General features: G+C 43.8%; 5 protein-coding genes across 11 annotated transcripts in view; 2 read left to right on the top strand and 3 right to left on the bottom strand.

Moving 5' to 3' along the window:
• LOC106745296 (putative protein FAM10A4) overlaps positions 1-3,059 on the top strand; it is a 16,590-nt gene extending 13,531 nt beyond the window's left edge. For both annotated transcript variants that reach the window (XM_014620795.1, XM_014620785.1), the window contains exons 4-5: positions 666-881; positions 957-3,059. In XM_014620795.1, coding sequence (XP_014476281.1) covers positions 666-881; positions 957-1,202 — 462 coding nt within the window. In that variant the 3' untranslated portion in view covers positions 1,203-3,059. The remainder of the gene's footprint in view (positions 1-665; positions 882-956) is intronic.
• LOC106745320 (homeobox protein MOX-2-like) lies at positions 1,709-4,243 on the bottom strand. The gene has a single exon (XM_014620824.1). The coding sequence runs from the start codon at positions 4,227-4,229 to the stop codon at positions 3,783-3,785; it is 447 nt and encodes a 148-aa protein (XP_014476310.1). The 5' UTR covers positions 4,230-4,243; the 3' UTR covers positions 1,709-3,782.
• Positions 4,235-24,225, bottom strand: LOC106745269 (otopetrin-3). Of its 5 annotated transcripts, none has more exons than XM_014620757.1 (10): positions 23,843-24,225; positions 22,646-23,655; positions 7,559-7,790; positions 7,383-7,497; positions 6,873-7,101; positions 6,468-6,625; positions 5,958-6,174; positions 5,564-5,726; positions 4,612-5,472; positions 4,235-4,326 (listed from the first exon to the last, which is right to left on the bottom strand). In XM_014620757.1, exons 2-9 carry the CDS (start codon positions 22,695-22,697, stop codon positions 4,644-4,646), a joined length of 1,995 nt encoding a protein of 664 aa, XP_014476243.1. In that variant the 5' UTR covers positions 22,698-23,655; positions 23,843-24,225; the 3' UTR covers positions 4,235-4,326; positions 4,612-4,643. The 5 variants fall into 5 exon arrangements, with proteins under 5 accessions (XP_014476243.1, XP_014476210.1, XP_014476219.1 ...); XM_014620724.1 differs by lacking the exons at positions 22,646-23,655; positions 23,843-24,225 and adding exons at positions 17,222-18,621; positions 19,369-19,729; XM_014620733.1 differs by lacking the exons at positions 22,646-23,655; positions 23,843-24,225 and adding exons at positions 17,222-18,365; positions 18,465-19,358.
• Positions 19,643-21,918, top strand: LOC106745323. Its single transcript, XM_014620837.1, has 2 exons — positions 19,643-20,115; positions 20,497-21,918. The coding sequence occupies exons 1-2, from the start codon at positions 20,048-20,050 to the stop codon at positions 20,918-20,920; spliced, it is 492 nt and encodes a 163-aa protein (XP_014476323.1). The 5' UTR covers positions 19,643-20,047; the 3' UTR covers positions 20,921-21,918.
• A 95-nt stretch (positions 24,226-24,320) lies between the features above and the next one.
• On the bottom strand, positions 24,321-26,800 carry LOC106745308 (zinc finger matrin-type protein 2). 2 transcript variants are annotated; one of them, XM_014620807.1, is made up of 7 exons: positions 26,777-26,800; positions 26,527-26,663; positions 26,308-26,414; positions 25,369-25,589; positions 25,095-25,168; positions 24,866-25,011; positions 24,321-24,787 (listed from the first exon to the last, which is right to left on the bottom strand). In XM_014620807.1, exons 3-7 carry the CDS (start codon positions 26,314-26,316, stop codon positions 24,644-24,646), a joined length of 594 nt encoding a protein of 197 aa, XP_014476293.1. In that variant the 5' UTR covers positions 26,317-26,414; positions 26,527-26,663; positions 26,777-26,800; the 3' UTR covers positions 24,321-24,643. The 2 variants fall into 2 exon arrangements, with proteins under 2 accessions (XP_014476293.1, XP_014476300.1); XM_014620814.1 differs by lacking the exon at positions 26,777-26,800 and having other exon boundaries at positions 26,527-26,680.
• Between the last annotated feature and the right edge of the window lie 10 nt (positions 26,801-26,810).

Raw genomic sequence — 26,810 nt, forward strand, 5'->3', positions numbered from 1 at the left:
TTAAATTATACTTATTATTTCTCACTAATTATTTGTTTCGGTGAATGGAAACATTGCAGCAGCTTTATTCATACTATTCATACTGTATGGAGGAAGCTTGATTTTTATTATTTAAATTTATCATTACGTAACGCCGCGTCTTTACGGGATAAACAGGATGAGGCAACTTAAAACGTATTTATTTCGCAATCTATAATAAGTTCGTTAATTGTACGCGGTCACAATATACGTTGGTCAGGCATGTTTCACGTCATTATAATTTAAGATTTGGATACGTTCCTAAGAAACGCGTCCTAAAGACGCGCGTTGATCACCCTCTCATAAAGATTGCCGTGATGTCCTATTTATTTATCTATATTTAGACTGAACCGTCAAGTTCACAACGATACTCACAGCATGTTTTAACATTTTATACTTGATTGTTTTCCAATTTCTGCCTCTTCGTACGCTTTAACTCACATCTCTTTCTTTCTCCCTGCATACGTTATTGTTATATGCCAGTTTTGCATCATTATCAGTGCCACTGTTTCATCTAATATATTTTCTCAGATTTTTGTTCTGTGAAGCGCGCTTAAACAAAGTATTTTACGTATTCGAGGGATAATCTCAAGTTTGTCTCGCAAATATAATGTTTGATCAAAGATTGGATAATGTAACGATCTTAGGCGCGAAAGATAGAGGAACATAAGAGGAAAAAAGAAAGAAGGGCGCAAGAAAAATTGGAACGTGACAGGCAGGAAAAGTTACAAAAAGCACGAGAGGCTGCTAAAGCGCGCGAGGAAAATACGCGAACCTCTCAGACGGACCCGGGAGGCGCCTCCTCTGGCATCGGAGATTTCTATCAATTCCTCAACGATCCTGAGGTCCTTCAAGCCTTCCAGGTAAGTGTGATTCACTATTAAAACGAAATTGTTAATTATACGAAATGTGTTTACGATGATGCGCGACGCATGCAGGATCCGGAAGTGGCCGAAGCTTTCAGGGAGATCTCCAGAAACCCAACGAATATCCTGAAATACCAGAGTAATCCAAAGATAATGGCCCTTATCAACAAGATGGCCTCGAAATTCGGCGGTGCTGGCGGTATGCCTGGCGGCTTCCCCGGTATGATGGGCGGCATGCCCGGCGGTTTTCCTGGCGCAGGGGGACATCCTAACCCGCCGAAGCCGGCTCCTCCTCAGGACGACGTTGGTCTTGATTAATCGGCATGTATTCGTCATTTCACCGTCTTCTGTGCAACGGAAAACGTACGATTGGTTGATTTGGTCAAACAGCGATTTCATATACTCGTGAATTAACCGTAAGATGCGTCGGTAAGATCCTACACCTTTTTCCGCTTCAATTCCTCTGGATAATCTTGGCCCGTTACTTTAGACTGCTTAAGTGTAGAATACTCTTGACAATATTTTTCCTTCATTTTGTTGCTTGCGATTCACTTGTGAATCAGGATAAACGCATCTTAGGGTTGACGGAAAATTTCATTTCGGTGAGAAACTGGCATCTCAAACAGATAAAAAAATGCTACTGTTTGTTTATATTTCTCACTGTATGTACAGAGAAATAAATAAATACACATACACACACACACGTATACACACGTAAATATTACATCAGCGAAAATGTATCTCAAAAAAAAAAAGAAAAAACATTTATTGTAAATCTCAATATAGTTTATTATACATTACAGAGCATAATTCGTTTTTTTTTGTTTTTTTTTTATTTTTAAGACGGACTTTGTTGCATGAATTACGCTTTATTACCTTAATGTCCTCATCGCGAAACGAAAAGGTTCTCGGGCAGAAGTATTATCGAATATCGTTTTTAAATAATGCCACAAGCAAATATGTTCGATTTATAAAATTGTGATTCCTACAACAGATGTAAATATTCCTCATTAACTGGCCTTTAATCAGCGATTACTTCCGATGTTTATTATCTCAGACGCTAATATCTCAGACTGTAATTTAAAATATATGGCCTCATAGAGATCCTAAGAGTTTGTCAACTATGAGAATCAAAAAATGGATAATTTCATAGAAGAAACAGTTTTAAAATTTTGATATTTATATCGAAATACATACACGCACACATACACACACATTACATTAAACCCTATTCTTAGAATCGATTATTTTGATATCGTTTGGAGGAGTACCCTATTTAAGTGAGGAAAACTTGAATTGATCAAGCATTTCACTCTTTCTTAAAGCAGGCTTCGCTACTTTTCATATTGAATAATTCGTCCGAGAAATGTAATGTTGTTTCATTTTAAGATGGATATAAACTGCCACGTTGAGTATTCATGAGATATTCGCGAATTATACGACCTAATATTCCACAAGAGAGTTCAGAAGTAACAGAACTCCATTTATCAGAACAATAAGCATTTTACTACAATTTCCAATCGTAAAATACATCAATTGAACAGTCCGTTTTTCTTATATGAAATATCAAAATTATCGAAGACGGTGTACTTTTTTGTCGATGATATATCCTAGAATTAATGATTAAAATATAAAGATGAATTTACAAAGGAATTTACTTTTAAATATATAGTTTTTAGGATTTTCGGAAAATTTCTCAACGATAATAACGTGTACAGTCCCTGGCCATATTATTAGACGCACTTTGATTCTTTAATGGAATACAGATTAGAAGAAGAAAAGCTACAAATTTTATTTTTACTCGATTAGAATCATTTTCAGTGTCAATCAGCGCTCTTACTTTCTGAGGTGTCACATCATTTCACTTTCATAGAATACCTTTCATAGAATAATGGTTCCTTAATATAATTCGATCGATAGATGAGCCGTATTATAAAGCTGGCCCTCAGAAATCAATGAAATGTAAAATATTATGGTATATCTAATAACATGGCCAGAGACTGTAAATTTACCACTTGCATGTTATCAGTAATGTCAGTTTATGAGTGTCAGTGAAGAAAATTTTTATTAAGCAATTTTGTTTCGTCGATAATTATCCCAATAGTCTTTCCTTTTGTCTGCCTCGTTCCGCTATAAATCCGTATAAAATATTTGCAATAAATATGTACAAAAATACTCACGTGTATTATTGATTATAAGAACACACGCACACACACGTGCGCGCGCATACACACACACTCTCTCTCTCTCTCTCTCTCTGCATTAATTATTAAAGATACAGAGTGTTGCATCGCTATTCCCCCGAATACGATACGATGGCTCTCGCGATAGCGATGACGGGACCACGTGTCAACGTCGTCTATAGCATCGAATCATTTTGTACACTATATAGCATAAAGGATTTAGATCTAGATATATTGCACGTGAAGTTGTTTTGGTCGGAGACATTGTGACAATTAGGAGCGCTTTGCTTCGGATATTTTGATCGTTTTGTGGCAATTTCGAGAAACGGCCTTTCAATCATCATAAAAAATAATCCGTCGTGTTTGCGGAAGTAAACGAGCGTCATATTTGCGTGAAAGTTGAAAATTACATTGATAATTTTCGCAAACTGCCAAATTGAACTGCCCGCTCGATACAACGCACTCATCAATCGTGTATCATCGTAATTATAGGAATGTGTAATTGAGTTATTTGGAGAATTAATTTTATTATATGGTACTGAAATCGTTATAACATCTAACGCATCATTTGCTGCTACAATTAACAACGATATAGTCTCGAAATAGCGCGAAACTCCAGAGAATCATCCGAGAAAGATCAGCTGCTCGGAGTCTCGTGTTATCAGAGACTTTTTCACTCGCGATCGATCGGTGTTAAAGCGTGTTGAAGCCACTACTACGTTCTTCTGATCTTGAGCATGTGCAAGTTGGGGTGCCATGGCACTTTTCTGAAGGTCAACGTTCCTGTTTCCTCGGGCGACGTGTCCTCTTCGTTGGCTTCGTCTATTGACGCGCGCATCAGATCGGCGCCGGCACTGCTGCTGAGTACTCTTCGGTGTCTACCCGCCACGTTGGAACCGGCGACGGCGTTGCGCGATCCACCGGGATCGCTCAATACTCGACGGTGTCTTCTCTGGCGACAATGACGGTGATGATAATGCTGCAGCTGCTGATGATGATGATGATGATGATGACGGTGGTGATGACTGCGATGACAATGTTGTTGCTGTCCGCATAAGGACGCGTCGCACTTAAAGTTGGCACTCGGCAGGTGTACGGAAAAAACGGGATTCGGGTCCAGGTACAGCCAGCTCGCGCTGTCCACATAAGGAAGGAGATGCATCGTGTCCAGTGAATGCGGATACAGCGGTCGAGCGTCCGTTGACGATTGCACCAATCTCCCGGGAGGTGGAGAATCTTCGAGCGAGCCAAGGCATGGTCTATCGGCACAAGGTTTGGCATAGTTTTTTTTTTTTATAAATGGACGATTTCAGGCTCGTTTAGAAAAGTATCGCTATACATTTGAAGAGCATGTAGTAAAAAAGAACTCGTATAATTTACCAAACTAAAAGTTACAAATTCAGTGAAGAATATCAATGGAGACTCTTTCGCGCGCTATCAGACTTTGAGCTTCAGAAGGGGCACAGCTTGTCGTGGTTAAGTGCATTAGAAGGCACATCGGCGCTCGCATTGCAGTAGATCGAGAATACCGCGCTCCAACAAACCTGTGCAAAAGTCGTTGCGAGATTCCGCGTTGTCAGTTGAGAGGGTGCTCTCCTCTCGGCATTCTATAGCATTTGTTCCACGCCTCCAGCAGCAGCACGCAGCTGTGGAATCTGTAAAAGATGAGCAGAGGCAGGCCGATCCTGGACAGCACGCCCCAGACGAGCACGCCGAAGAACCTGAGCTGCAGCTCCTGCGACAGCCAGTTCTGCGTGATGACCGTGTCGAAGGCCCAGAGAACGGCGTTGCTGAAGAGCAGGAAGGTTATGACCTGGCGGCCCGGCTTCGCTAGCATTTGAAAGCGCGTGATGCACGAGCGTCGCGAAGTCTCGGCGATCAGGGTGCTCTGCGCGAAGCACTGTACCAACTGCAGAATCGACGTCGACAGCAGCATGATGTGCCTCGCCCGGGTATCCTCGCTCTCGCTGGTGTCCGATATCGCCAGGGAACAGGCGCACACCACGATGGTGAACACGGAGTAGAGCTGCACTCCGAAGAGCGAGACGTTCGACAGGAGACTGTCCAGGGCGGCCGGCGCTCTCGTCACCACCGAGATCTGACGCACTTGCACGAGGCCGCTGGCGGTCATCAGACTGCTCAGCGTCAGTATGCCGATCAGAGTGCCGCAGGTGAGCCAGGACAGGGTGGCCGACGGGAAATTCTCGTCCTCTCGCACCACCAGGAAAATGAGGATCACCACGATGCCGGCGACCATACATAGGATACCCAGAAAGAGGCCCTTGCTGGAGCCGTCGCAACCTATTCGGCTGCTCAGATCCTTGCTGCCGTGGAACTTTTGTTTGACCAGCCGGTTCCGGCCGACATTCTGACCCATCACGAAGGTCACCGCCGCGGCGATCAGACTGGAAAGTGTACGATGATTCACGATCAACGATCCGGAACAGATCTTACCGAGCGAGACTCCCGAAGAATCTCGTCGATGACACAACACACCTGAATTGGACGATGAAAGGATAGAGGAAGGGCATGCTCGAAGTCCACAATTGTCCCAAGGTGTTGGTGTTCAAACATTCCTGCAGCGCGATCACCTGAGAGATTTGTTCGTTCGAAACAGGTTGATAAGGCTTGAAGGTGCTGGTTTTCGTCGTGGAATCTTCTGAAATGAAGCAGCGTCGTATACTCCCTTCTTAATCGCGAGACATAGTGATGTGTACAGAGTGATGGACAAACTTGGAGTTATTAATTATAAGGTGGAGTTATTAAATATAAAGAAGCCTCTATGCGTTTTTAATAACTCGAAAAATGTTGCTTGCAAAATGGCGGAAGTGGCTTCCCTCGAACAAAGTTTGTCCATATTAGACACCCTGTACGACGCACGCGCGCGCACCTATGAGATCTCGCGACTGTCTCGTCAAGGATCCGGGAAATCCTCGCAGATTCAGCGGAGACACGGACGTTTCCTGCTCGTGTTGCGCCAAATGCACAAAATAAGTCCATTCCTGCGCGGAGTCCCATATCACTAGACGCGTCCAGACCGCGATATTCGTGGCTGCGAGATGCGTAAAGCCGAATCTGGCTGCTAGACCGAAGCGTTCGACGAGAACCTACGGAGCAGATATTTTCTTTGAAAATTCCGAACGGTAAATCCTCAATCAATGAGATTTCGTCGAGCGTTTTCTTTTTTTTCTTCTCGTGTGCCAACGAGTTCGAGAGAACAAGCCGCACAAAAGAAATACAGACAGCGGAATCTCGTCGATTCTACAACGATTTTAAAAATCATCCGACATCCGCTGATCATCCGACGATACGTACAGTCGTCGGCAAAGCGGAACGAAGAAACGCGTTCACGCATTATCCGTATGAGGCGCGTTTAATGCAATTAACGTAAGATACTCGCCTGTGAGTTTACGAAGAGAAAGTGCATCTGCAAGAAGGTGAACAGACCGTGCAACACCGGGTGCACGAAGACGACGTCTGTCAAGCATTCGGCGCCTTGCATCATCGAGTGCATCGCCATTTCCAAACCGTTGAAGACCAACGTCGCGAGGCCAAACACTGAAATACGATTTTTTCCGACTAAGAGAGAGAGAGAGAGAGAGAGAGAGGCACTAACGATGTTATCCGATCCACTTGCTTCACACAATTTTTATCATTGATACAAACTTCGGCTCTCGAGCGAATTGAATGCCGTTAAAACGACGTATGTTCGACGTATATTCGATGAAATTTTCAAGCGGATCTCTCAGTGAAAATTTCAGATAACGTTTCCATCATCGGCCAAGAGTCAATGTTGCAAACTTACGAAGCGCGCCGACGCGTATATAAAAACTGGTCGGTGCGGTCCTGGCCCTGGAGATGTGCGCTCGTTTTAACGACCCGAACCTGGTGAGAGACGCGCCGCCGAGTTCCGCGTCACCGAGCCCACTGTTACCACCTCGATCAAAGCTGCTGCAGCTGTCAACCAGCACCCATATGTAGATGCCGATGATGACGGCGATACTGCCCACGTAGAGGTACATGAGGAAGACACCCTGCAATACGAGATCATGCATTTCTCTCTCTTTCTCTCTCAAACATTTTCTCGCACTCGCTGCGCACGTTTCTACCGGAACAGAATTTTGAGTCTCAAACCGATTTGCTAATTAAGTTCCTTCAAGGCATGTCTCCTGTCGATCCGTAATTCACGAGTTCAAGGTCGCGCGGACTTTCCTCGAACAGAGTGTAAAAAAGTAACGGTATCGGTAATCCGATTACTCGGGATGTATCACGCACACGGAGAACCGGTAACGGTGAAGTTGTCGAATCTACCTACTTGCAAACTGAGCAGAGGCACAGGCGTGTCCATGACCTCGGCCAAACATAACGCCATCGTTAACACGACGATTAGCTCGCCGTACACGTTCGAAAGGACCACCCATAATTGCGAGCTGCAATGAAACAATGGCGGACAAATTGACCTTTGCATCAGTTCTTCGCGAGATATCTTACTAGGGTTCCGAGTGGTCCAGCAAATCGTCGGGGGACCGCGTCTTCGCCAAGATTCTGGAGACCAAGGATCTCGCTGGTTGCGCCGAACTGGTGGATGCTTGCGCGGCCGGCTGCTCGTTGTCCTTGCGGTCACCCCTGCTCGGGGCAGCACCACCCGGCGCACCCTCCACGGTGCCGCCCGTTGTACTTCCGGTCTCGTTCAGACTGTCCTTGTCGTGCTGTTCATTGCCCGCTGCGAGAAACAGAAAGAGAGTGAGAACATGTGCGTCTGTAACGTACGCAGCAACCGGAAAAGTGGAGCCCTGTTCTTCTTGCTACTTTCTTTGGCCCGCCGGTAAAAGAAATGTATGTAACTTTCGCTGAAAGAATTTATACGTTTATCTCTACGAGATTCGCGCGCGAGAGCGCGTGCGGCAACGGTGGATCGCCCGCGGCGAGGTGGATTCATACGTCCGCTGATATTCGTGGTGGATGCTCGTAAACGAGGATCCGCCGTGTTCGGCATATGCTGTGTCCCCCCCCCCCCCCCCCGGATGAGACGGGTTGATNTCCTGGAACCGTTCCGTAGAAAAGATATCGTTCCATTGAATTTCGTATAAAAAGGAAAAAGCGTCCGTTAAAGCTAAGCGAGTTTAATATTATTCGTTCTGTTATCCTCCGACATAACGGATCGTCCACCCGATCGATTCGTCACAATGAATCGACGATGAGACGCCAAGGGAAATATTCGTGTCCGATCACACAATTGCTCTCTCTCTCTCTTTCTAATATATATCGGATTCTGATATATTCGGTACATATCGCGGCGTCTTGTAAGAGCCGCAAAAGCCACGCAATGATGCTTGTTCCACCGCTGCACGCCGCGTGTATGAAACTTCTTCTAGTAAAAGTTCGACTCTCCGGCGCGTTAAATAGCTGGCAATCACTGCGAGTGTAATGCCGTGTAATTAGTGACGGCGAAACCGAAGTTCTTTGGCGCGAATTCGCCCAGCTGTTTTATCATTCGCGCGACATTAATGTCTTCATCTCGCGTTTCATTCGCCTTGAAATATCGATCAATCGTATTGATCCAACAACTGATCGTGATAATGCGAAAAGCCATGAAACGCTATGTGGACATTGTATGTGCGTGCGTGTACGGTTGTTGACTCTTACTCAATTTAACATGGCCTTTTTAATATTCAATTGTCCATTGTGAAATTTAGCCAGAGATGTGTACTTGACGATTTTTTAATTATACCGCTCTTCAAGCAAAACCCTCCTCCCCATTGGCGCTGTGATCCAAGTTTTTCTGTCATTTGCGCGCTATTTCTTTTAAATCTCTCCAGATGTATGGACCGGTTACGGATTATAAATCCTATCGCCCGCACAGTTTATCGATACACTTCAGATGCATAAAATAGCTATTATTTCCATTAACCTCGATTTTTCTTCCACATCGTTTCAAAATGAATACGCTCCGATGCATTCGCGCGCGCGAGAGATAGATACTTACCTGTCCTTAATGAACTCAAGGAATTGTGATATTCTCTGCGACAATTTGAAAGAAATCGCTTTCACGCGTAACGAGTCTCTCAAGAAAGCGACGATCAATTCTAAGCGACTCGAACGACCTATTTACGCGATCGATATCGGCATAGTGAACCGTAACGGACGTTACAATTACGGGAACGCGTAAGTGGCGGTTGTACGCGAAATCGGCTAATAAGCTCTTCTTGGATTCGTTCCGTTACGAGCGCGCACCGCTGATGCAATCTTTTCCGCGTGCTAAATTCGACGTTATCATCTGTTTCGCGCGGTGTGATTGTCGTTGGGGTGTGTATGTGTGTGTGTGTGTGTGTATACATATAAAGCAGTACCAAAAGTCACGAGTCAAAAGCCAAAGCACGCGCGTGCGACAGCTGGCGTACATTGCTCGCCGCGATTAACGAAGCTTGAAGATTATATTGCGTGTCCTGGGACGGAGACATGTGTTTGATCGAGGATGACGCGACGATGGAGCGCCGACGGAAGCCACTACAAAGGATTCTACCGGGGATTGAAGAGGTGAAAGGTTCTCTGACAGGAGGCATCGGACCCTTTCGACCTTGCGGTAAATACCTTGCGGTAAATGGGAGTTGTTTGATGCGACGATGATGACGACATTCGCTAAAGTGTCCTCATTCACACGCTATGAAACTTGGTTACAAATTGTGTGTTAAATAATTTAGTTTCATAAAGATTAATTTGTATGTTCACGCAACATGTGCTTTGTTTTTCTCCTAACAAGAAACATCGGTTTTTTATGTGGTGTAATGTGTAGCAAACGAATTTCCTCGTAACATCTTTTCGCATCTGGTAGATTGTGAGTCGATTGCTCTTCGCAACGACGAGTCCCGTTGAAGCACTTTTTACAACTTCCTTGAAATTTGTCGATGTATTGTGATCGAGAAATCATACTTGGGTTTTGCACGTGTTTTTACACGTAGTTAGTGAATTGCGTTTTACGTGTGTGATAAAAATGTGCAATTTCAATTTTATTCGGAACTTCATGAGAATGAGAAGCAAATTTATGTGGGAATGAAATTGATTTTTTTGCACTCTGTAAAATTTCTCAACAGAAACAGCACAATTTGTACATTTCTTTATATTATCTGCATGAGTCTCGAAATCACAATTTACCTACATGTAAACCTATGATAATTCTCTAATATTTTCTTTTTTTCCTTACAAATACAAACCCGTATATTACAGTTTAAGATGAGGGCGATTAAAACAATTAGATACACACTGTCTACGAATGATCATTTGTTTACGGTATATATTTGTGTGGTCACTCGTTATATTATTCGATGAAACGCAAGGAAGGAACAACAATTCAAACAACAGACGTTTCAATTACTTCATCTCTGTTATTTTTCGCGTTTAGTAAAGAAATTAATTCAGAAGCAGATCGCTCAATTATCCAAATTTAATGATTCACGATTATTCAGTAGAAATGAGGTGAAATAATCCCTACATATAAGAATTTACCTGATGACTTCGCGTACGTTTGTCTCGGGGAAATTTATCGTTGTGACGGGTCGTCAGCGGTGTCGCCGTCCATCGTTAGCTTTCGCGAGATGACGACGGATGTCGAAGAGAAGCGCACGTGACGATAACGCGGCACCAAGTGGCTAACTCTCGACGGCGCTCTCGAAGGAGCATCGACTTCTTCGGGGATATCGAACGGTGGAGTGGTGGTGGCGATGAGATGACGGCTAAGATGATGACCGGTGATGATGCGGTTTTCTCGTAGCCTCGTTTCCAACATCCGTCAATACGCTCGCCGCTCGGTTGAACGAGCGGATTATGCTCTTACCGCCTCTGGAAGAGCTCCTAGGGGGGCATCGGTGCTACGCATCGACCCGCTATTCCGCTCGTGGCTCACTTTTACGGCTGATTCGATGCGTTCGAGCAATTTGACACGGGGTTCTTAGAGGCGCGATAGGACCAAGTAGAGAGAGAGAGAGAGAGAGAGAAAAAAAAGAGGGAAAGGAAAGAAAAAAGAAAGAAACTCGCCTCAGGTTTGTGGCAACGGAAACGTCGTACACATTGCGTATAATTATGATGCGGCGCTAAGCGGATCCGTCATGCGTTAATGCGCGAACGAAATCAATGTATGAAATTGATCTCTGAAGTAGAGCAAATAACATTTGATAACGCCACATATGTGTTCCAATAATCAGCAATATTTTCTTTACGCGCAAAAAATACTTGCGTTCGATCTGTATTAGCTGATATGCGTTAGATCGTAGAGCCTTTCTTTTTTGGCTAAGTTGCATCGATAATACGATAACGTCACGAGAGGAAAGAATTGGCGAGATCGATTGAACGACCCATCTAGAGGGTCTCGGAACGTTATCTATGGACGGTGATGATTATCCGACTATGTTAGACGATGCGCCCGATGCGCAGCGGCCCGAGCAAATTGCCGAGTACAATTTGTCGGTGTCTGCGAAACGATGATACGGCCACCGCCACGATTACGCGTAATAAGCTATTATAGCGCTATACGTGCTATGTGCAGCACGATCACCTGCCATTTGCGGAATATCGATACCCGATAATGATAACAACCACTCCGTGCCATCGATGAGATTAATTTGCGGGATAATGTCTGTCAACTGTTCGGCACTTAACAGCGACTTTGCGCGTGTAACATCAGATCCGTCAATTTTGGCGGATGGTAATAAGAAAGAAGGATATTTTCTCTTACACGATGATACACGACGAATCGTATATTAGACAATGCGAAGAGGCATTTGAGACAATGTTGGATCTGTGTAACCTTTTTGCCGAATTTGGAGTTAATGAATTCGTCGTGATATTAGACGCTTGCAAAAGTTCGTATGATATTTCGGCCATTTCTATTTATTAACGTAACAATAAAACGACGTGTGATTATTTCATCAAAGTGTTGGCTATCAATAGCACCTTTCGGCCATTTTTCGGGTAATAGTTTAATTGATAAGATGACTCATCTTTCGAGATAATCCGACCCATTTTCGCACTTCCTCAGCATTTCGGAGCAGATGTGCTGGATAAATCAGATGAAGCGATATCTGTAGGCTAGGTGCGGCAGGACTTCCGAACGACGTCTCCTTAGCAACATACGGCGTAATTTTGCGCCGATTCCCGGTTATTTGAGAGCGTTTTTCTCTCATGGCTTGGTTCAAACGCCATAATTGGCTTAACTGTAGCGATCTCCTCTTGCACGCCCCGGTGGTAATAATTCATAGTAAAGCCTCTCCACCAGATATATAGAACCTCACGGCCGTTTTGTTGTGGATGTCGATGGTTCAGGATTGTCGAAACACCACCCGTAACTATTCGTCACAAAAAACACTTTTCCGCGCTTGGCAAACAACGAGAGGTTTACAAAGAGTTTATGGGGAAGCTATTTTCCCTCCTTCTGGATCACTGCTTTCAAGCGGCGGGTTGATTCATCAAACTGCCCGTTTGGATCGAGCAATGCTTCCAATTCGTTGTTCTCCGTTTGGACGACCGGTGGTTTGATGATCATCGTTTCTTTTGAAGCTGCTTTTCGCAGCCGACACAAGTCTTTCAGTTGTTGCAGCATCTCGATTAAAGTGGTGAAGCATACAGAAGAAGAAACTTCGTCGCGTTAAATGTTTTGTTCCATCGTATGGCTAACATTTAGAAATCTCGTAAGTAAAGAAAGTAAAGAAAACAATTACCAAGTCACTGCCGTCTAATTATCACCTTACGAAGTAATGAATATGTTTATTATATTTTATTGTATATTTTTTTTCGACTTTCGAAAAAATTTCAATATTCATTATTTCTTAGAGTGAAAAAAGATGTTAAAGCATGTGATGTGATATATCCTTGTATAAATCAATAATGTTTTATATGTGCAAGTAAATTCTGGCGAAAGACGTAAGAGAGAAAGAAGAGAGGTTCTCTTCACCAAATTTCATAAATTCTCTCGTCCTACTTTCGTCGACGTCCCACATCCGCGCGCATGTATGTACGAAAACGCGCGCATTTTTACGCTGTCATGCAAAAAAGTAAGTAATATCATAAGTAATGTCCAATTAGCATCATATGTCGCACTTTCTTCTTCTTCATCTATCGTTCGTCTATGTATTCATGCCATGCGAAAATATCGCGGCACTTTTATTTATTTATCATTTTCTTATCGAAATTCTCAACAAACAAATGCACGATAAACATCGCGCGTAGCACCTAGAATAGAAATGGGAGATTTTCACGGCGCTTCCATCTTGACTCTATGTTAAAACGGACAAAATGCCCCGTAACTTTCCAACGTTGATCGAAACGTGCTATTTGTTCGACCAACGATTCGAGCAATTGTTGCGATCGCGGAATCGTGCGGGGAGATTGATCGATTTATTATCGAAAGCATCCGTTGAGACGAATATAGTTTACGAGCGAATTGCTGACCGACATGTTGTCATCCGTTTTTTTACGTATTGCGATGTATTCTGATGGTCGGCAAACAAACATACTTCTTGTCCTTCTTATCTTCTCTCGAGAATGCAAAACAGGACACTTGTGAAATTGGACACGTACGAACGTCATTCGTGTCAATCTCGTCGCAATGATAAATACATACGAGGTGAGATCGTGGAATGTAGGCTAAAGTGACACGCGTGAATCAAAGGTGCACCCCAATAGGGTACACTATTACCAAAGTAAGAAATACTGACTTTCGTTTACGAGACTATCAGGTCATTCCGCAAAAGATGATCGAATTTCCTACGAATAATCATTCGTACCTGTCGTTCGTACGTCAAATCTGCAGAAAGCTGTGTTTTTCACATTGATCACATTTGTACAATGAAAATGAGCGTTTTCAGCGATAGATATGTGTCACGATGAGGAGGTGTTGACGATTACAAGTAATACTGACAAAAATCGCGATAAATTACATCATCGGATCGTTGATGAGGAAGCGACGGCGGCAACGGTATATGATACCGCACTTTACAACAACGACCTGTGTTTCACGTAAAGTCCACTCAACGAATGTTGACAAAAAAATTTTATTATAGCAATAAAATAATCGTAATAAAAAACAACTGTGTGTATGTGTGTGTGTGTGTAGTAATAGAAGACGCAACAGCGTTCATCATCCTGCTATGACACTTTTTCACCTGGATTATGGCGGTCATTTGATGCGAGCTGCATAAAGTCGTTAAGTAGCTTGTAAAAATGTACACGTGACAGCTTGTGTTATAACGGAATCGCTTTTATAAGTCAAACGTTTAAAAATCTGAGAGCTTTCTTAAAAAAAAAAAGTGGCATTTCTATAATTGTGCGAGAGAAAGAGAGAGAGAGAAAGAGAAAGAGAATTGCATGAAATAATTGTCTAAAATATACAAATACCAAAACGTTCCTGCGGATCGTGAACAAAATAAGTGCGAAAAGATTTGCAAGCATACATGTTTCGGACCCAGCTTGTTCTCCTACTTCTCATAGATCAGCGAATGGGATTGCACATCGCCTTGTCTTTCCTACAATTTGTTCTATCGTGACGCGCATTTGTACCCGCGGCAGCATTCATAATGACCAAGGCGGGGAGAGAACATTTGCGTCTCGAAAAGTCGAGAGTCGTCTCATCCGCGAGTTACAAAGCCCGTTCCCGCCGTGTGTATACGTGCGTTCATGCACGCCGTGTATTCCTGCACGATTGTGCATCTCTCTACTACCGCGAGAAAAGTGGTTAACTGTACACAGACCGGCGTTGGTATTCGGCTGCAGCTGCATCATCAAACTACGCGGAGTCAGTTATGTGTAACAGTGACTGAAGCCCGTCAGGAGGCTTTTAGTAACGGTGGCGTCATGTGGCTGACAGATCGATGTTACGCGACGATTAATGGAGCCAGAGCACGTTCGAAAGTAAGCTAGCGGCGGCTGGACCGTGTGACTAGTCACGTTTACGAAATTTTTTACTGTTACGAACTTATTCTTACACGGTAGAAAGCATTTCGTACTTTTGCTAAAATCGTGTTGGAAGCTTCGCGTTGAACGTTCAACATAGCCGTGCGTCAATTTAAGATATTGCGTTATTTGAAGACGTTGAATTCAACATTCTTTTGCGTTGAAGTAACACAGTTTACATCTAAGTACGCACGCACGCGCGTCTCATCTCCGCGGAAAGACGACGAACATCATTAATTGACCGCTAGATTTCAAGAACGGAACCGGCTGCACGATAGCAGCGACTTCGCTCGCCGTCTGGCACGGTCATTTACAAGTTTTAGCTTCTCCTCGTTAATTTGTGATATATTGTTTGTATTACTTCGCTAGGTATTCGTGTCAAATTAATGCAAGAACCGTTTAACCGCAAAATCCTTTACACCTCGCGAATAATCGACGTTTCAATCGTCGCGATATCATCAAGTTGCATCACGATGCTTGCGATTGCAAACTTCCTCTTCTCTCTCTTTCTCAAGTTTGATCCCTCGGAAATTGTTACATAAGAGATTGATCGTTATCCCTTCACTCGCGCGGATCCTTCTCAACGAAGCGAGCTTTTTCTCCCCGCGACGGAGGAGAAAACGATCTCGGCAACCGGTGGAACGGCCTGAAAAGTTATGCGCAAGAAGAGATCTTTCCTCCCGCTCGCGCGACTTTTACGATCTAGCCGCCTAGACAATGGCGAACAATTGTTATATCACGCGTACACTCTTGTCTAATCTAATAACTTACCGTTGCGCTGTATGCATGCTTTCTAATTCTAACGTGCAAATCCGTGGATCCAAACAATAGAACGCATAAAGATGTATAACGCGGCGACTGCGCATATAAAACTGACCGGCCGGCCAGTCAACCAGGAAACAAACAAGAGTAAAAGTTTCTGTTAAAGTCTCTCGGCGACGAACACAACGAAATATACTCTCGATAGGGTAAGCGGACGGCGTAAAAATGGTGAAAGTCGCGCATTTTATGTGACACACCGAGCAACACAGGAGTTCCACAGTGGCTGCGAGTCGAAGAATGCACTATGTCGGACGAAGAAGCAACGAAAGGTCTCTCGAAGGAAAGCAACAACGAACCGGATTTGTGTAGAAAGCGGCGTGCGCATTACTTGTCTCGAGTGGTCCGAACAATGCGGTGATCCGTTAACACCGCCGCTCGTGTTTGGCTTTTAATGTCGCGAGAAATTGAATTGCTAATATATAAGTGTAAACTCCCGTTTAACGAAGAAGAGATATAGCGGGGGTGGGGAGGGCGCGTATCAAGTATTTGCTACGATGAATCTACTCAAACAGACGAGATGATCATTAATAATCGTGTTTAACTTCGTGCTTGAAGCAAACACATCTATGTTAGAAAAAAAAAACAAAAAGAGAATTCGTTTCTAAAACGTTTTTCATTCGAAATGATTGGAATTCTCGGCGCCCACGTTGCGACGCGTTCTCGGGAAACGTCCGGTCGTTCGAGTCAACCGCGAATTAGAATGGGAGAACAGGTTGACCGTTGCGTGCGAGCGAGATGGGCGGAATCGCGACAGGTGCGACACAACTTTTAAACGATCCATCTCATGAGCTATACTTGGCACGTATCGGGACACGTTGATGTGCATACCCGATGTCTACCGCTACTCGGGTCCTTTTTGCCGGACAATACCGTAAGACGCGTGTCGTCCCGCATACGAATGCAGGTCGACACACTTTGTCGAATTGTCGCGCTCGCGCGCGATCGTATCTGTATTGAACGGTTGACAAATATAGACGATGCAAGTGATGGATTGATTGATAGTTGAGTCGCGTGCAAAACGCGTGTGTTTGGAAGTATGCTTCATTTGTATAATCCGCAAGCTAATTCAGGTTAACGAGGGTGTACTTGACTACCGGCTTTCATTGCGATATCAGCTCAACCGACTTGGAGTAGAGTGAATAAATGTAATTCGAGATATCCGCGTTTCAACATTTCGTCATTCAGCTGTGCGACCGATTTTTCAGACGCTCGGATCAATCGTATCTCATGCGCAATTAAACGCGACGGTATCACAATGTTGGATACCATCATGGCACTCAACATATCAAACTATGTTATTTCAATAGTTGAGAAAATCCTAATCGTCGCGCGAAAAGCATAATTGCTAAATGATCGAGACGCGTCTCGTATAAGGTAAGTTCTCTCTCTCACCCTTATTTCTCATCGTCGCGGCGGTTACCGTCGTATCTATCGGCCGTTCTTCCCCTCTACAGGACGATGTTCCTCCAGGGCGACATTCCGACTTTTCCGATTCGTTCCTCCAATCGTCGCTCTCTTCCAATTTCGTTTCGACGAAGGGGAGATCTCGAATATCAGGTACCAAGGTTTCCTCATCGTCCTCCCTCGTGATCTTCCACTTCGCCCTCGAACGATGCTCCACGTCCTCATTTTGCGCCTTCGTCTCTTCGATCAGTTCCTCCTCCTGAAGCATATACTCACGCCTCTCGTTGGGATTCTTGTAGACCCTGTAGGGTCCAACCAGGCCCACCACTCCTTTGGGCATCGCCACCGTTGCCTCCTCGTGCCACGGATTTTCGTAGTCCGGGTGACCATCGGAATACATCGCGACGGACGTCCTCCAGCCGTTTCTCACCTCGATTCGTTCGGAGGGAGGGTCGTCGGGGAGTTCTCGGTCGATTCGATCCGTCTCCTCTTCGTCGGAGAACGACTTCTTGGACTTCCTCACCACGCTGTACAGAGTATCCTCGACGTTCTCGGGGCGCGACGATTCCTCCTCTCGTCCGGGTAGCCAGACATACGATAACTTCCGCTGCTCTTCGAGCCAATTCAGCGACTCGTCCGCCGCTCTGATCACCACGACGAGGGCGGCCGATGAGGAAGGAGGAAGAGGAGGAGGACGTGTCTGTAGGACGTGTCTCGTCTTGCTGTCCAGGATACTGTAGATCGGCTCACGCGTCGCCGCTTGAATCCATTTGGGTCGCGAGGAACCTGGTCTGCCAGCGACCGTTGTCGTTAGGGATGCTCTTCCGTCGATCGTCGACGTGGAAATGCCAGCGAGCTCGGCCACCATAGCGATGCGAATTCGTTCGTTCAACGGGCCGGATGTCACGATCGTGACCAACGAGACGAGTACCGTATCGTGCGCCGTCGACGAGATCGATAATCGGCGATTTACGAGCGCCGTGCAAGAAAAGACGAATCTTTGCGGCACTTGTTGCGCGGGGATGCGAAAGTAAGCGCGCTTACGCGTAAAGCATTTCAGATTTCTCCGGCGAATTAAGCTCTGTCGCTCGGCCTTCGAAATTAATGAATCGCGTCTCGGTGAAATCCCCCGCTTAAAATGAATAAATTCACAATAATCGCGGTCACTTTCTTCGTCTTGATTTTTGAAGGATATTTCTTCTTCGAGAGAGTCAGGAAGATTGTTGCTCACCTTCGATTTCTCTTGGAGAGTACCGAGTTCATTAATTAGTCGCGCGAAATCGTCCAAAGTCCATCGATCCGAAATCGCGCGGATAAATCGTCGAGTTTCACGAGTGTCTTCACTTGAACGGCGGCGAATCTTTCTCCGATTCTCGTCTATCCGGCGTCTAAAGTGCGCTCACCCGCACGTAAAAGGCAAATGACTGGACGACTCGAGTTTTCGAACAATGTGCGCCGTGGTGGTGGCCCGATGGAATGAACGTTCGTGACCAGATTCGCGAAGAAGAACATTCCTCGCGATCGACTTTCGATCGACATCCGAACAATTCGTTCGTCCTCGGAGTTGCGAAATTGTCGCTTCGAGAATTGCCGATTTTATTGCATCGGCAATAAGAAAGAAACAATAACTGTTGCGTGCGAACGCAATCTCGAGTAGTTTCTTGAGAAATCTCAACAGGCGGAGTGCCCGAATTCAACATGTACAGAATTTCTTCCCGCAATCCCTCTCTCTTTTCATCATACGATCGACACGTTATTCTTTATTATATGCATGGCGTCGCAATGGCGTAATTTGATTCTGACGTGTCCTATTTCGCGGACGTACGAGCAAATTGCGCGTTCACGCGCGTGTGTGCCGATTGTTACATCTCCTTTGCTTCGGGATCAAGCAGAATGTACGCGGATAAATAACTTCGAGACCTCTTTACGAGCTATCTGGAAATTACGCGAGCAATAGCGACGCGTCCTAAAGACCGCGCTGGAAGAGATCAAAAAGCCTCATCATCGGCGGAACAGCTGTCGGCGGACACGGTCGATCGCGGGATATTGTGTTATTCGCGCGCGCGCGTACAGTAATCGGCGGTGCAGGATAATCGATCACGAAATTGCAGATAATGGGCGACCGTTAGACTCACCAACTTGGTCGGATCCGCCGTGTAATCACACGAGCGGCACCGACGACACAGTGCTGACATTTTTTCCCTGGACGCGGATGGAGGAGGATACACGACCTCGAGCGATAAACTCTATAGGTCGTGACATTTTCCATTTGATGATCGTCATCAACAAAACGACCGTACGGTCCTGCGAGATTTGTTACGAGAAAGAGAGTTAATGCGTGTATATCAGCATCAATCGGCGGGCTATTGTGTGATTGACGCATTTCTCGTGAATTAGCAACGTCGACGCTTCCCGAACCAACGGGACTTCTCCTTCCTCACGGAAATAATAGATGAATTATCGTGCGTCACTGTTCGAATACATTTCTCCCGCGAATTGTTCAAACGTATACTCGAGCGATTCGTTCTCGACTATGAGGGCGGAAACGAATTCACGCGCTCGCGAACAACGCGCGATCGAGGAGAGGAGAGAAGGAAGAAGAGGGGTCGTCAAAACAACGATGCGTTTCTCTCGTTTATTTTAGTACACGTTCCGACGTCACGAAGACGACAGTTTGCGAACGCGATAATAATATCAGGCCAAGAACAAGGGAACAGTGTCACACAACGAGGCAACCCACTTTGCGTGAGGTGCGCATCAACCGACGATTGCGTCAGCGATCTCCTTAACGTTACCAACACAGTCGCGCCGACGATGATGCGTATATATTTCCTCGCAGTTTTGATCCTCCGTTGCGTTTCGTATCCTGCGACGAGCGAGCTGTAAGTGAGGTTTTCATTCTCAGGTCTCGTAGAAAAGGAGCCCGCAAGTTTCTCATATCAATATCGAAATTTCTATGAGACTGAAGTGAGACGGATATCATCGGATAGATTTGTTGCCAGGAACGTCTTTTCCTTCAGATCAAGTCTAACCCTTTCATCATCTCGATGCAATCGGCCGTTCGCGATCTCGCGTTGTCTGACGAAATATCCTCGTGAAGTAAAACTCCCCCTGATCCTCGACTTGAAGAGAGGAAGTCTACTCTCTTGCTTCAGGGTGTAGCTGTTGAGAAACTCGGCTTCGCGATCAACAGCTCGCGCAGCGATCTACACGAAACTTCTCTCTCTCTCTCTCTCTCTTTCTCTCTTTCTCTGTCTTCGCAGAACGACGTGGCTGATGCAAGGCGACTTATTTACCGATGAGGAGGCAACATCGCAGCTCATCCAACTGGACACGCATAAGACGTATTACCCGGTGAACACCATAGCGGAGGTGTCTTACACGGCACGACGCGGCGAAGTCATCAGTTGCGTAATCGCTGCTGCCGTTCACCAGCACGGCCATGTCCACGTGATAGAGGGTGGCTACAAGACGAGGAAAGTCCGCGTTCGTTATACCACGATGAACGGTAGACCGGACATCCTCTTCGTCCTCATTCAGGCCGTCAAGAGGGAACCGGTATTCGTCGAAGGAAACGTCGCGAGAAGCACGAGACTGAGCATCGTTCACGAGCCCATCAGAAACTGGACCATAGAGGAAGTTCGGAACTCCATGCGCAACTTCTCCTCAAGCTTCTTTCCGTTGTAATCCTAATATTTTCATCCATTAAATACTTTCGGAGCGTGAAAGTATTTATCGAAGAGATCTTTCCCGTTTTCCGCCGCCTTTTTATATCTTCTGCAAATTGTCAAGCCGCTTCAGTTTCTACGCCGAAGAGCGATTTTTCAACAGTCAGCAGTTGAGAATCTCCTCGTGAGCGAATCTTTCGTTCGCTCGTTCAATGTATGAAATATTATGATATTACTTCTCGATCGTCTCTTCAATCTCTCACTCGTTCCACACGTATCTCAATCTGATTCAACCAATTTCTCCAGTTTCCATCGTATTTTCGTCAAATAAAGAAAAATCCGTCTACAAAGTCATCCGTTCGTCCCGCACAAATCCCGCCACGTTTTATTCTTAAACGCTTCATTATAACGATTTCATCATCTACGACCAGTGTACACTGAAGACAGAATTCGGTAACAATTGATGTGGTTAAATAGTTTCAAATAAATTATTTGGTCAGTGCAACCAAATTATTTAATACTATATACCGTATATAGTATTGTATATGGTACTACAGATTTAATTGCAAACAATTTAATTGAAACTACTTAACCTTATCTTGATAATTATTACCAGATTCTTTTTTCAGTGTAGGACAGATCGGAACGCTCAGATCGATATAACGAATAAAACCAAGACGGATCATTCCTTCCTTCTATTTTACAGACAGCCATCAGGTTTCTCGTTCCACCTGTTGTACCAGCGATGTTTGAGCGCTCGTCCAGTCGGCGTTAATTGTGAAAGTAGATCGCCACTCGTGTAACTAATAAGGAGATATTACATATTTTGCCGAGAAGAGATTGAATAATTAATCGCGCGCATCGTAACGAACTATAGTATTTCGTGATATTGCGCGATCAAATTTCGCCATCGTGCTAAAAATTAGTCAACAACTAGCAGACAAACACAAACAAGTGATTTCAAGAATATTCGTATCAAAACAGTATAATAATGAATAAAGGCGCTCTCTCTCTCTCTCTCTCTCTCTCTCACTGTCGGTTATATTTAATATAATATATGAAAGAATGTATCTCAAGTATAAAACGCTTGCGCCACGTTTAATTTCGTCCGTGTCAAAAGGACCTCGTAGTTTTCGTTTATTTTCCTTCGAAAATTACGTTTCACGTTCACGATGGATGAATAGTTGCGAGGTGGTAATTTCTCTGCTGGCGAAATGTTCGCAGCGATTCTACTTAAACGACTCGTTCGATCACGCACGAGCGACCGTGGGCTGTTTCGAAAACAAGAGTTGGAAACAAGAGTTGTGAGCAGACTCCGTATAAGAACGATCATTTTCACTTCCGTAGAAAAGAAAAGGGAAAGCGCGGCTGTTGTCTCGTCAGAACAAGAAACTATATCACGGCGGCGAAGACTAGTTTATCAGAAGCGGAAATTTGCCAACGATCAACCGTCGCAAAGAAAAAAACGTTTAGGAAGATTTTTCAAATTTTTGAATTTTGATTTTTTCGGGACTCTCCGTTTTAAAAATCAATTTAATCTATATTTTCTAACCAATCTCCCCTATATTTCTAATCGACAGACGATTACGAATTAACGAATAAATATAGTTGAAACAATCAATCCTACATTCGGAAAAAAACCGATATAGTGAAATGTTGAATATGATATCTCATGAAGGTGTTATTATCTATCGATTTCCAATGAAATGCGAGAAAAAATCTCGGAACACGAATGAGATCCTACCTGATGATTTGCCGGGGTTGGATTCCTCGATCGGCTGGAGAGTTCGCGACATCGTCTCCGACGGTTCCGTTCTTCAATGTGAAACGAATGCCGTGATAGGTACTAACGAGATGCTTGCAAAATCACTGCCGATGTACATTAATGGGCCGAGTTTTGTCCTCAAGAATTGACTCGCCTTCAAGTAAACTCGCTGTCCATCTCGCGTCACATCTTCCGAGGACGCACGTCAGCCGGCACTACCGGCTTAATTAGTCGACGACACTCGGAAAATCGAATCGATCGAAGTAAAATTCAAAAGTGACGTTTTTTCCGCAAGATTTCTCGTCACGAGAGAGAGTAGTGGTGCATTGGCTAACAAAATTTCTCAATATTGCAATATTCTCATCGAAACGAATTTGTGTTGGTCACCATACAGTAGATTGACAACTCGGGTTGAAAACAGTTTCCTCAAAAGAGGCATTAACAAAGAATCTCCGTTCGCTCGGACAAACAGTGCGTGTCAATCGTTTTTCTCTGTGTAGTATAACAGAATTTGATTCGACGATTACGAAAGAGACGAGAGAAAGAGAGAGAAGCTTGTTTCATGTCAGGGATTTATCAGAAAGGATAATAGTTTTGATTTCCTCACTGGCGCTAAAAGGCGCTCTTTGACGAAGGATTTCTTCTTTCCGTCCAAAAGAGAATCTATTACTTGCGGTAGTTCTCTCTCTCTCTCTCTCTCTCTCTTTCTTTCTCTCTCTCTCTCTCTCTCTTCCTCTCTACATATTAAGGTATTAATAAATGTGCGTATTTTATTCTCGTTTATTTTCTAATGCAGAAATCATTCCTCTCGGCGCCTTTGCTTTCCCCCCTCTCTCTTTCTCTCTCTCTCTCTCTTATTTAAAATATGTATTCTCGCACTTTGAAATCAACTATTGTTTCGCCTTGCCGCTTCGGTTTTCTTCTTAAAAAAAAAAATTATCTCGTCTAAAGATATGTTTTTGCAAACAGACGATTGTTCTGTCCGATTGCTGAAATCAAGTTGCGTGTCACATCCTCATCCATAGACTGGTAGTCGAAATAACGCGCGGTTATCGGGCACGTCCGACGGGTGCCCCAGTAGTAGCACGTGCGACGACTCGCGCGTCGCGTCACGTGCGAGCGACTGAGACACCACGGTACGACTCTCGTCGTTCGACACGCACGGCTGCCGCGTACTTTCGAATAACGGATGCTGTTACCGCCGCTGCGAGAGAACACCGCGAGAGGAAAGCTACGTCGGTCGTACATCGACCAGCACTGCCGCGACCCGGGAGTCTGACTCGAATCACCGTAGGAGAAGGAGGTCCTTCGCATCCTTTGCGAGGTGGGAGAAAATCTTACGCGCCGATTCTTCTTCTCCCTCTTTTTAGAAGAGAAAAGAGAGGGGGAAGGGAGAGAAAGAGTGCATTGAACATGACAAAGAGAGAAGAGGGCATCTCACTACCACTTTCATTTTACGGGACTTGAAATGGCACATGGCTTTCTGCGCTTCTCGCACGGTCAAGTTGCAGAGAGTTACCGCAAAGGTTAAACCGTCGAAAGCAACGTTTGACTTGTCAATTTTATTTCTGTACGCATAATGCGCATCTTTTTTTGGCGTCAACCGAGCGTAAAGATATCATCGTGACAAAGGATCTTGTCAATAATGTCAGTATTATCGAATAATCATTTTGCGACAATATAATTGATTTTATCTTCACATTGCATATTCCGAGCGATTAACATTGTATAAACTCAAATTTGTGTAAGTTGTCACATTGGTCACAGATTTGTAATTGTGCGTTTTCTTCGACACACGAACGATAGTGGGGAAATGTGCACGTTATAAACACACGTTTGCAACAAAATTGCAAAGACTGGAAATCCAACTGTTCGTCATTTCCAATTGCCTTCCCGCGGGCGGGAAGGCAGTCTCTGTATAAGAAACGAGTTTCTCAAACATAGCTGTGCTCACGAATGTTCGACAACGTCACTTTGTCACTTCTTCTTGGAGCCAAAGCCGGAAAATCCCATGATTGCGACCATTTCATCAGATGGCCCGGCATCGTCCTCCACGAGTTCCTCGATTTTCCTCTTCTTGTCTTTCCTCTTTTCCTTCCTGTACTCTTTAATCTTTTCTTCCTGCGTGAATAACAGCAGCGTTAACAAATTGTATGTAATATAAATAAACAAATAAGGAAATAAAAGAAGATAATCAACCTCTTCCTTAAGCTCCTTTACTCTTTGTTCCAAATCATAATCCTTTTCCTTCTCTTCACGTTTTTTCTTATTCAGGGCAAATCTAGCTCTAACTTGTTCCACCGTGGATCTCTCTATCTTCATAGACATACCCAAGTTGCGTTGATCTGTCAATAATTATACAAACCATCAAAGAGAGATGACACAATTTATGTCATGTTGTATTCTCGAACTAGAGATTTCGACTTACGTTTTGTCCCGTTAATATGGTCCAAAAAATTGATGGAATCTTTAACAACGCAGTCACAGACATTGCAGTAATATCTACAAATAATGATGTAACAATGCAATTGATCTCATTTCTCTATAGAAAATTAAGAATAGTTGTATAAATTATATATATATAGTTGTATAATATAGACTGTATAATAATAGTTGTATAATTATATACATATGTACTATGAATAAATAAATAAATAAATAAACACACACACACACATACACAAATATTCGATTCAACATACCCTCCAGTTTGTGAGGATGGTGTATTTTTATTGATAACTACACTCTTTCCCAATTTAGATTCAAGATCTACTTTATAGTCTCTCTGTTTGAGCAACTCTCTCTTAACTGCCGGTTGCTTAGGAAGACCCAATTCCTCCTCTGCGATTTCATCCTGGAGCCTCTGAAGCGCAATCCTTTCGTATTCCTCCCGGTTCCATTTCCTCCTGTGATCATCGGGTCTCTGAAAATTTTGCGTTTCAAAAGCACACATTGATGTAACAAATACATCAATGGTAAAAGGCACAATTATTTACAACATAATCTATATATCATGCAACTATTGCTTTTTGCTCAACAAAAGAAGCAATCATTAAACTTTGTGTACAATTCTTTATTAATCTTGGCATATTCCAGTGGACCATTGAACGTTTCTCAGTTTTCTAGTTTTCATATGGCTTTTTTTCTTAAAATATCCGCTAGAATGAACGGATATAATTTTGTCTTAAATCGCATTTGTGCCATTCGAGAGTTTTTTTTCCGAAAACACTTTTTCTCACAAGTTACTTTCGATACAACATTTTCTCGACCCGATGTTATAAATATGTTATTTTGTATTTTCAATCGCTACATTAGTCTCCGAAATATTACTTGGAGAGAAAAAGAACGGTTTGTGACGAAAGTGTAGCAAATTAAAGATTCGATGATAAATGTAGATGGTTAAAATCAAGTACAACACAAAATTGAAGAAAGGTGCAAAATTTACCCTATATAAGTAAATTGTACGTTAGAAGACCCTAATATAATAGAGGTTAAGAAAGAAAAATGTGCGTAACTTGTTATATATTAAATAATGACAATTTTCAACACAATTTATATATATAGGACTATATATATGCATGTAGAATTATACGAACACACACACACATACAGGACATATTTTACACTGACGTAATAATTACCATGGACATTTTTTTCGATATTGTGACGACGATATAAAATGTTTGACAGAGTAAACAAATCGCTCAGCCTGAGTGTACCCGGAGAGCAGTCATATCCGCGATGTTACCTTATATAGAAATGCCTTTATAAATGCAAAACGTGCATTCCGAACTACATACGAAAATTTGTCGATGCGTAATGTCGGAATGCGCACAATTTTGGTTCTGTTCCTTACTAACCTCTCAAATATCCGCTCTATGTAACCATGGATTACCCCCACTTTTCCTATTGTCACAATGGCCAATATTCCTAGTCGGGTCTTAGGGCCAGTAGCTTAGCCAGTCTACAATAGGCGTTTAACCCTCAAGAAATTTACCTATCACAGTTGAATGTGAAGAAAATGATTAATTGGTCAATTTCTTAAAGCTTACGGCTTAAAACATCTATTATAGGCCCGTATTCATAGTCGAGTCTTATTTCGAAGACTACCTTAGTTTTGGTCTTAAGACGCTCTCTATATTCA

The sequence above is a fragment of the Dinoponera quadriceps genome, unplaced genomic scaffold, assembly GCF_001313825.1.
Source record: "Dinoponera quadriceps isolate SergipeBrazil2010 unplaced genomic scaffold, ASM131382v1 scaffold120, whole genome shotgun sequence".
NCBI classification, from domain to species: Eukaryota; Metazoa; Arthropoda; class Insecta; order Hymenoptera; family Formicidae; genus Dinoponera; species Dinoponera quadriceps.

Coding starts and splice junctions, on each gene's coding strand:
- LOC106745320 (XM_014620824.1), bottom strand. CDS start 4,229: ATGCATCTCCTTCCTTATGTGGACAGCGCGAGCTGGCTGTACCTGGAC.
- LOC106745269 (XM_014620724.1), bottom strand. CDS start 18,101: ATGGTGGCCGAGCTCGCTGGCATTTCCACGTCGACGATCGACGGAAGA. Junction 6,626..6,872: donor TATACGCGTCGGCGCGCTTC/GTAAGTTTGCAA, acceptor ATCGTATTTCAG/TGTTTGGCCTCGCGACGTTG. Junction 6,175..6,467: donor TTCTCTTCGTAAACTCACAG/GCGAGTATCTTA, acceptor TCTGCTCCGTAG/GTTCTCGTCGAACGCTTCGG.
- LOC106745323 (XM_014620837.1), top strand. CDS start 20,048: ATGATGCGTATATATTTCCTCGCAGTTTTGATCCTCCGTTGCGTTTCG. Junction 20,116..20,496: donor TATCCTGCGACGAGCGAGCT/GTAAGTGAGGTT, acceptor CTGTCTTCGCAG/AACGACGTGGCTGATGCAAG.
- LOC106745308 (XM_014620807.1), bottom strand. Junction 25,012..25,094: donor CCATATTAACGGGACAAAAC/GTAAGTCGAAAT, acceptor AATTATTGACAG/ATCAACGCAACTTGGGTATG. Junction 24,788..24,865: donor TAAAGGAGCTTAAGGAAGAG/GTTGATTATCTT, acceptor TTATTCACGCAG/GAAGAAAAGATTAAAGAGTA.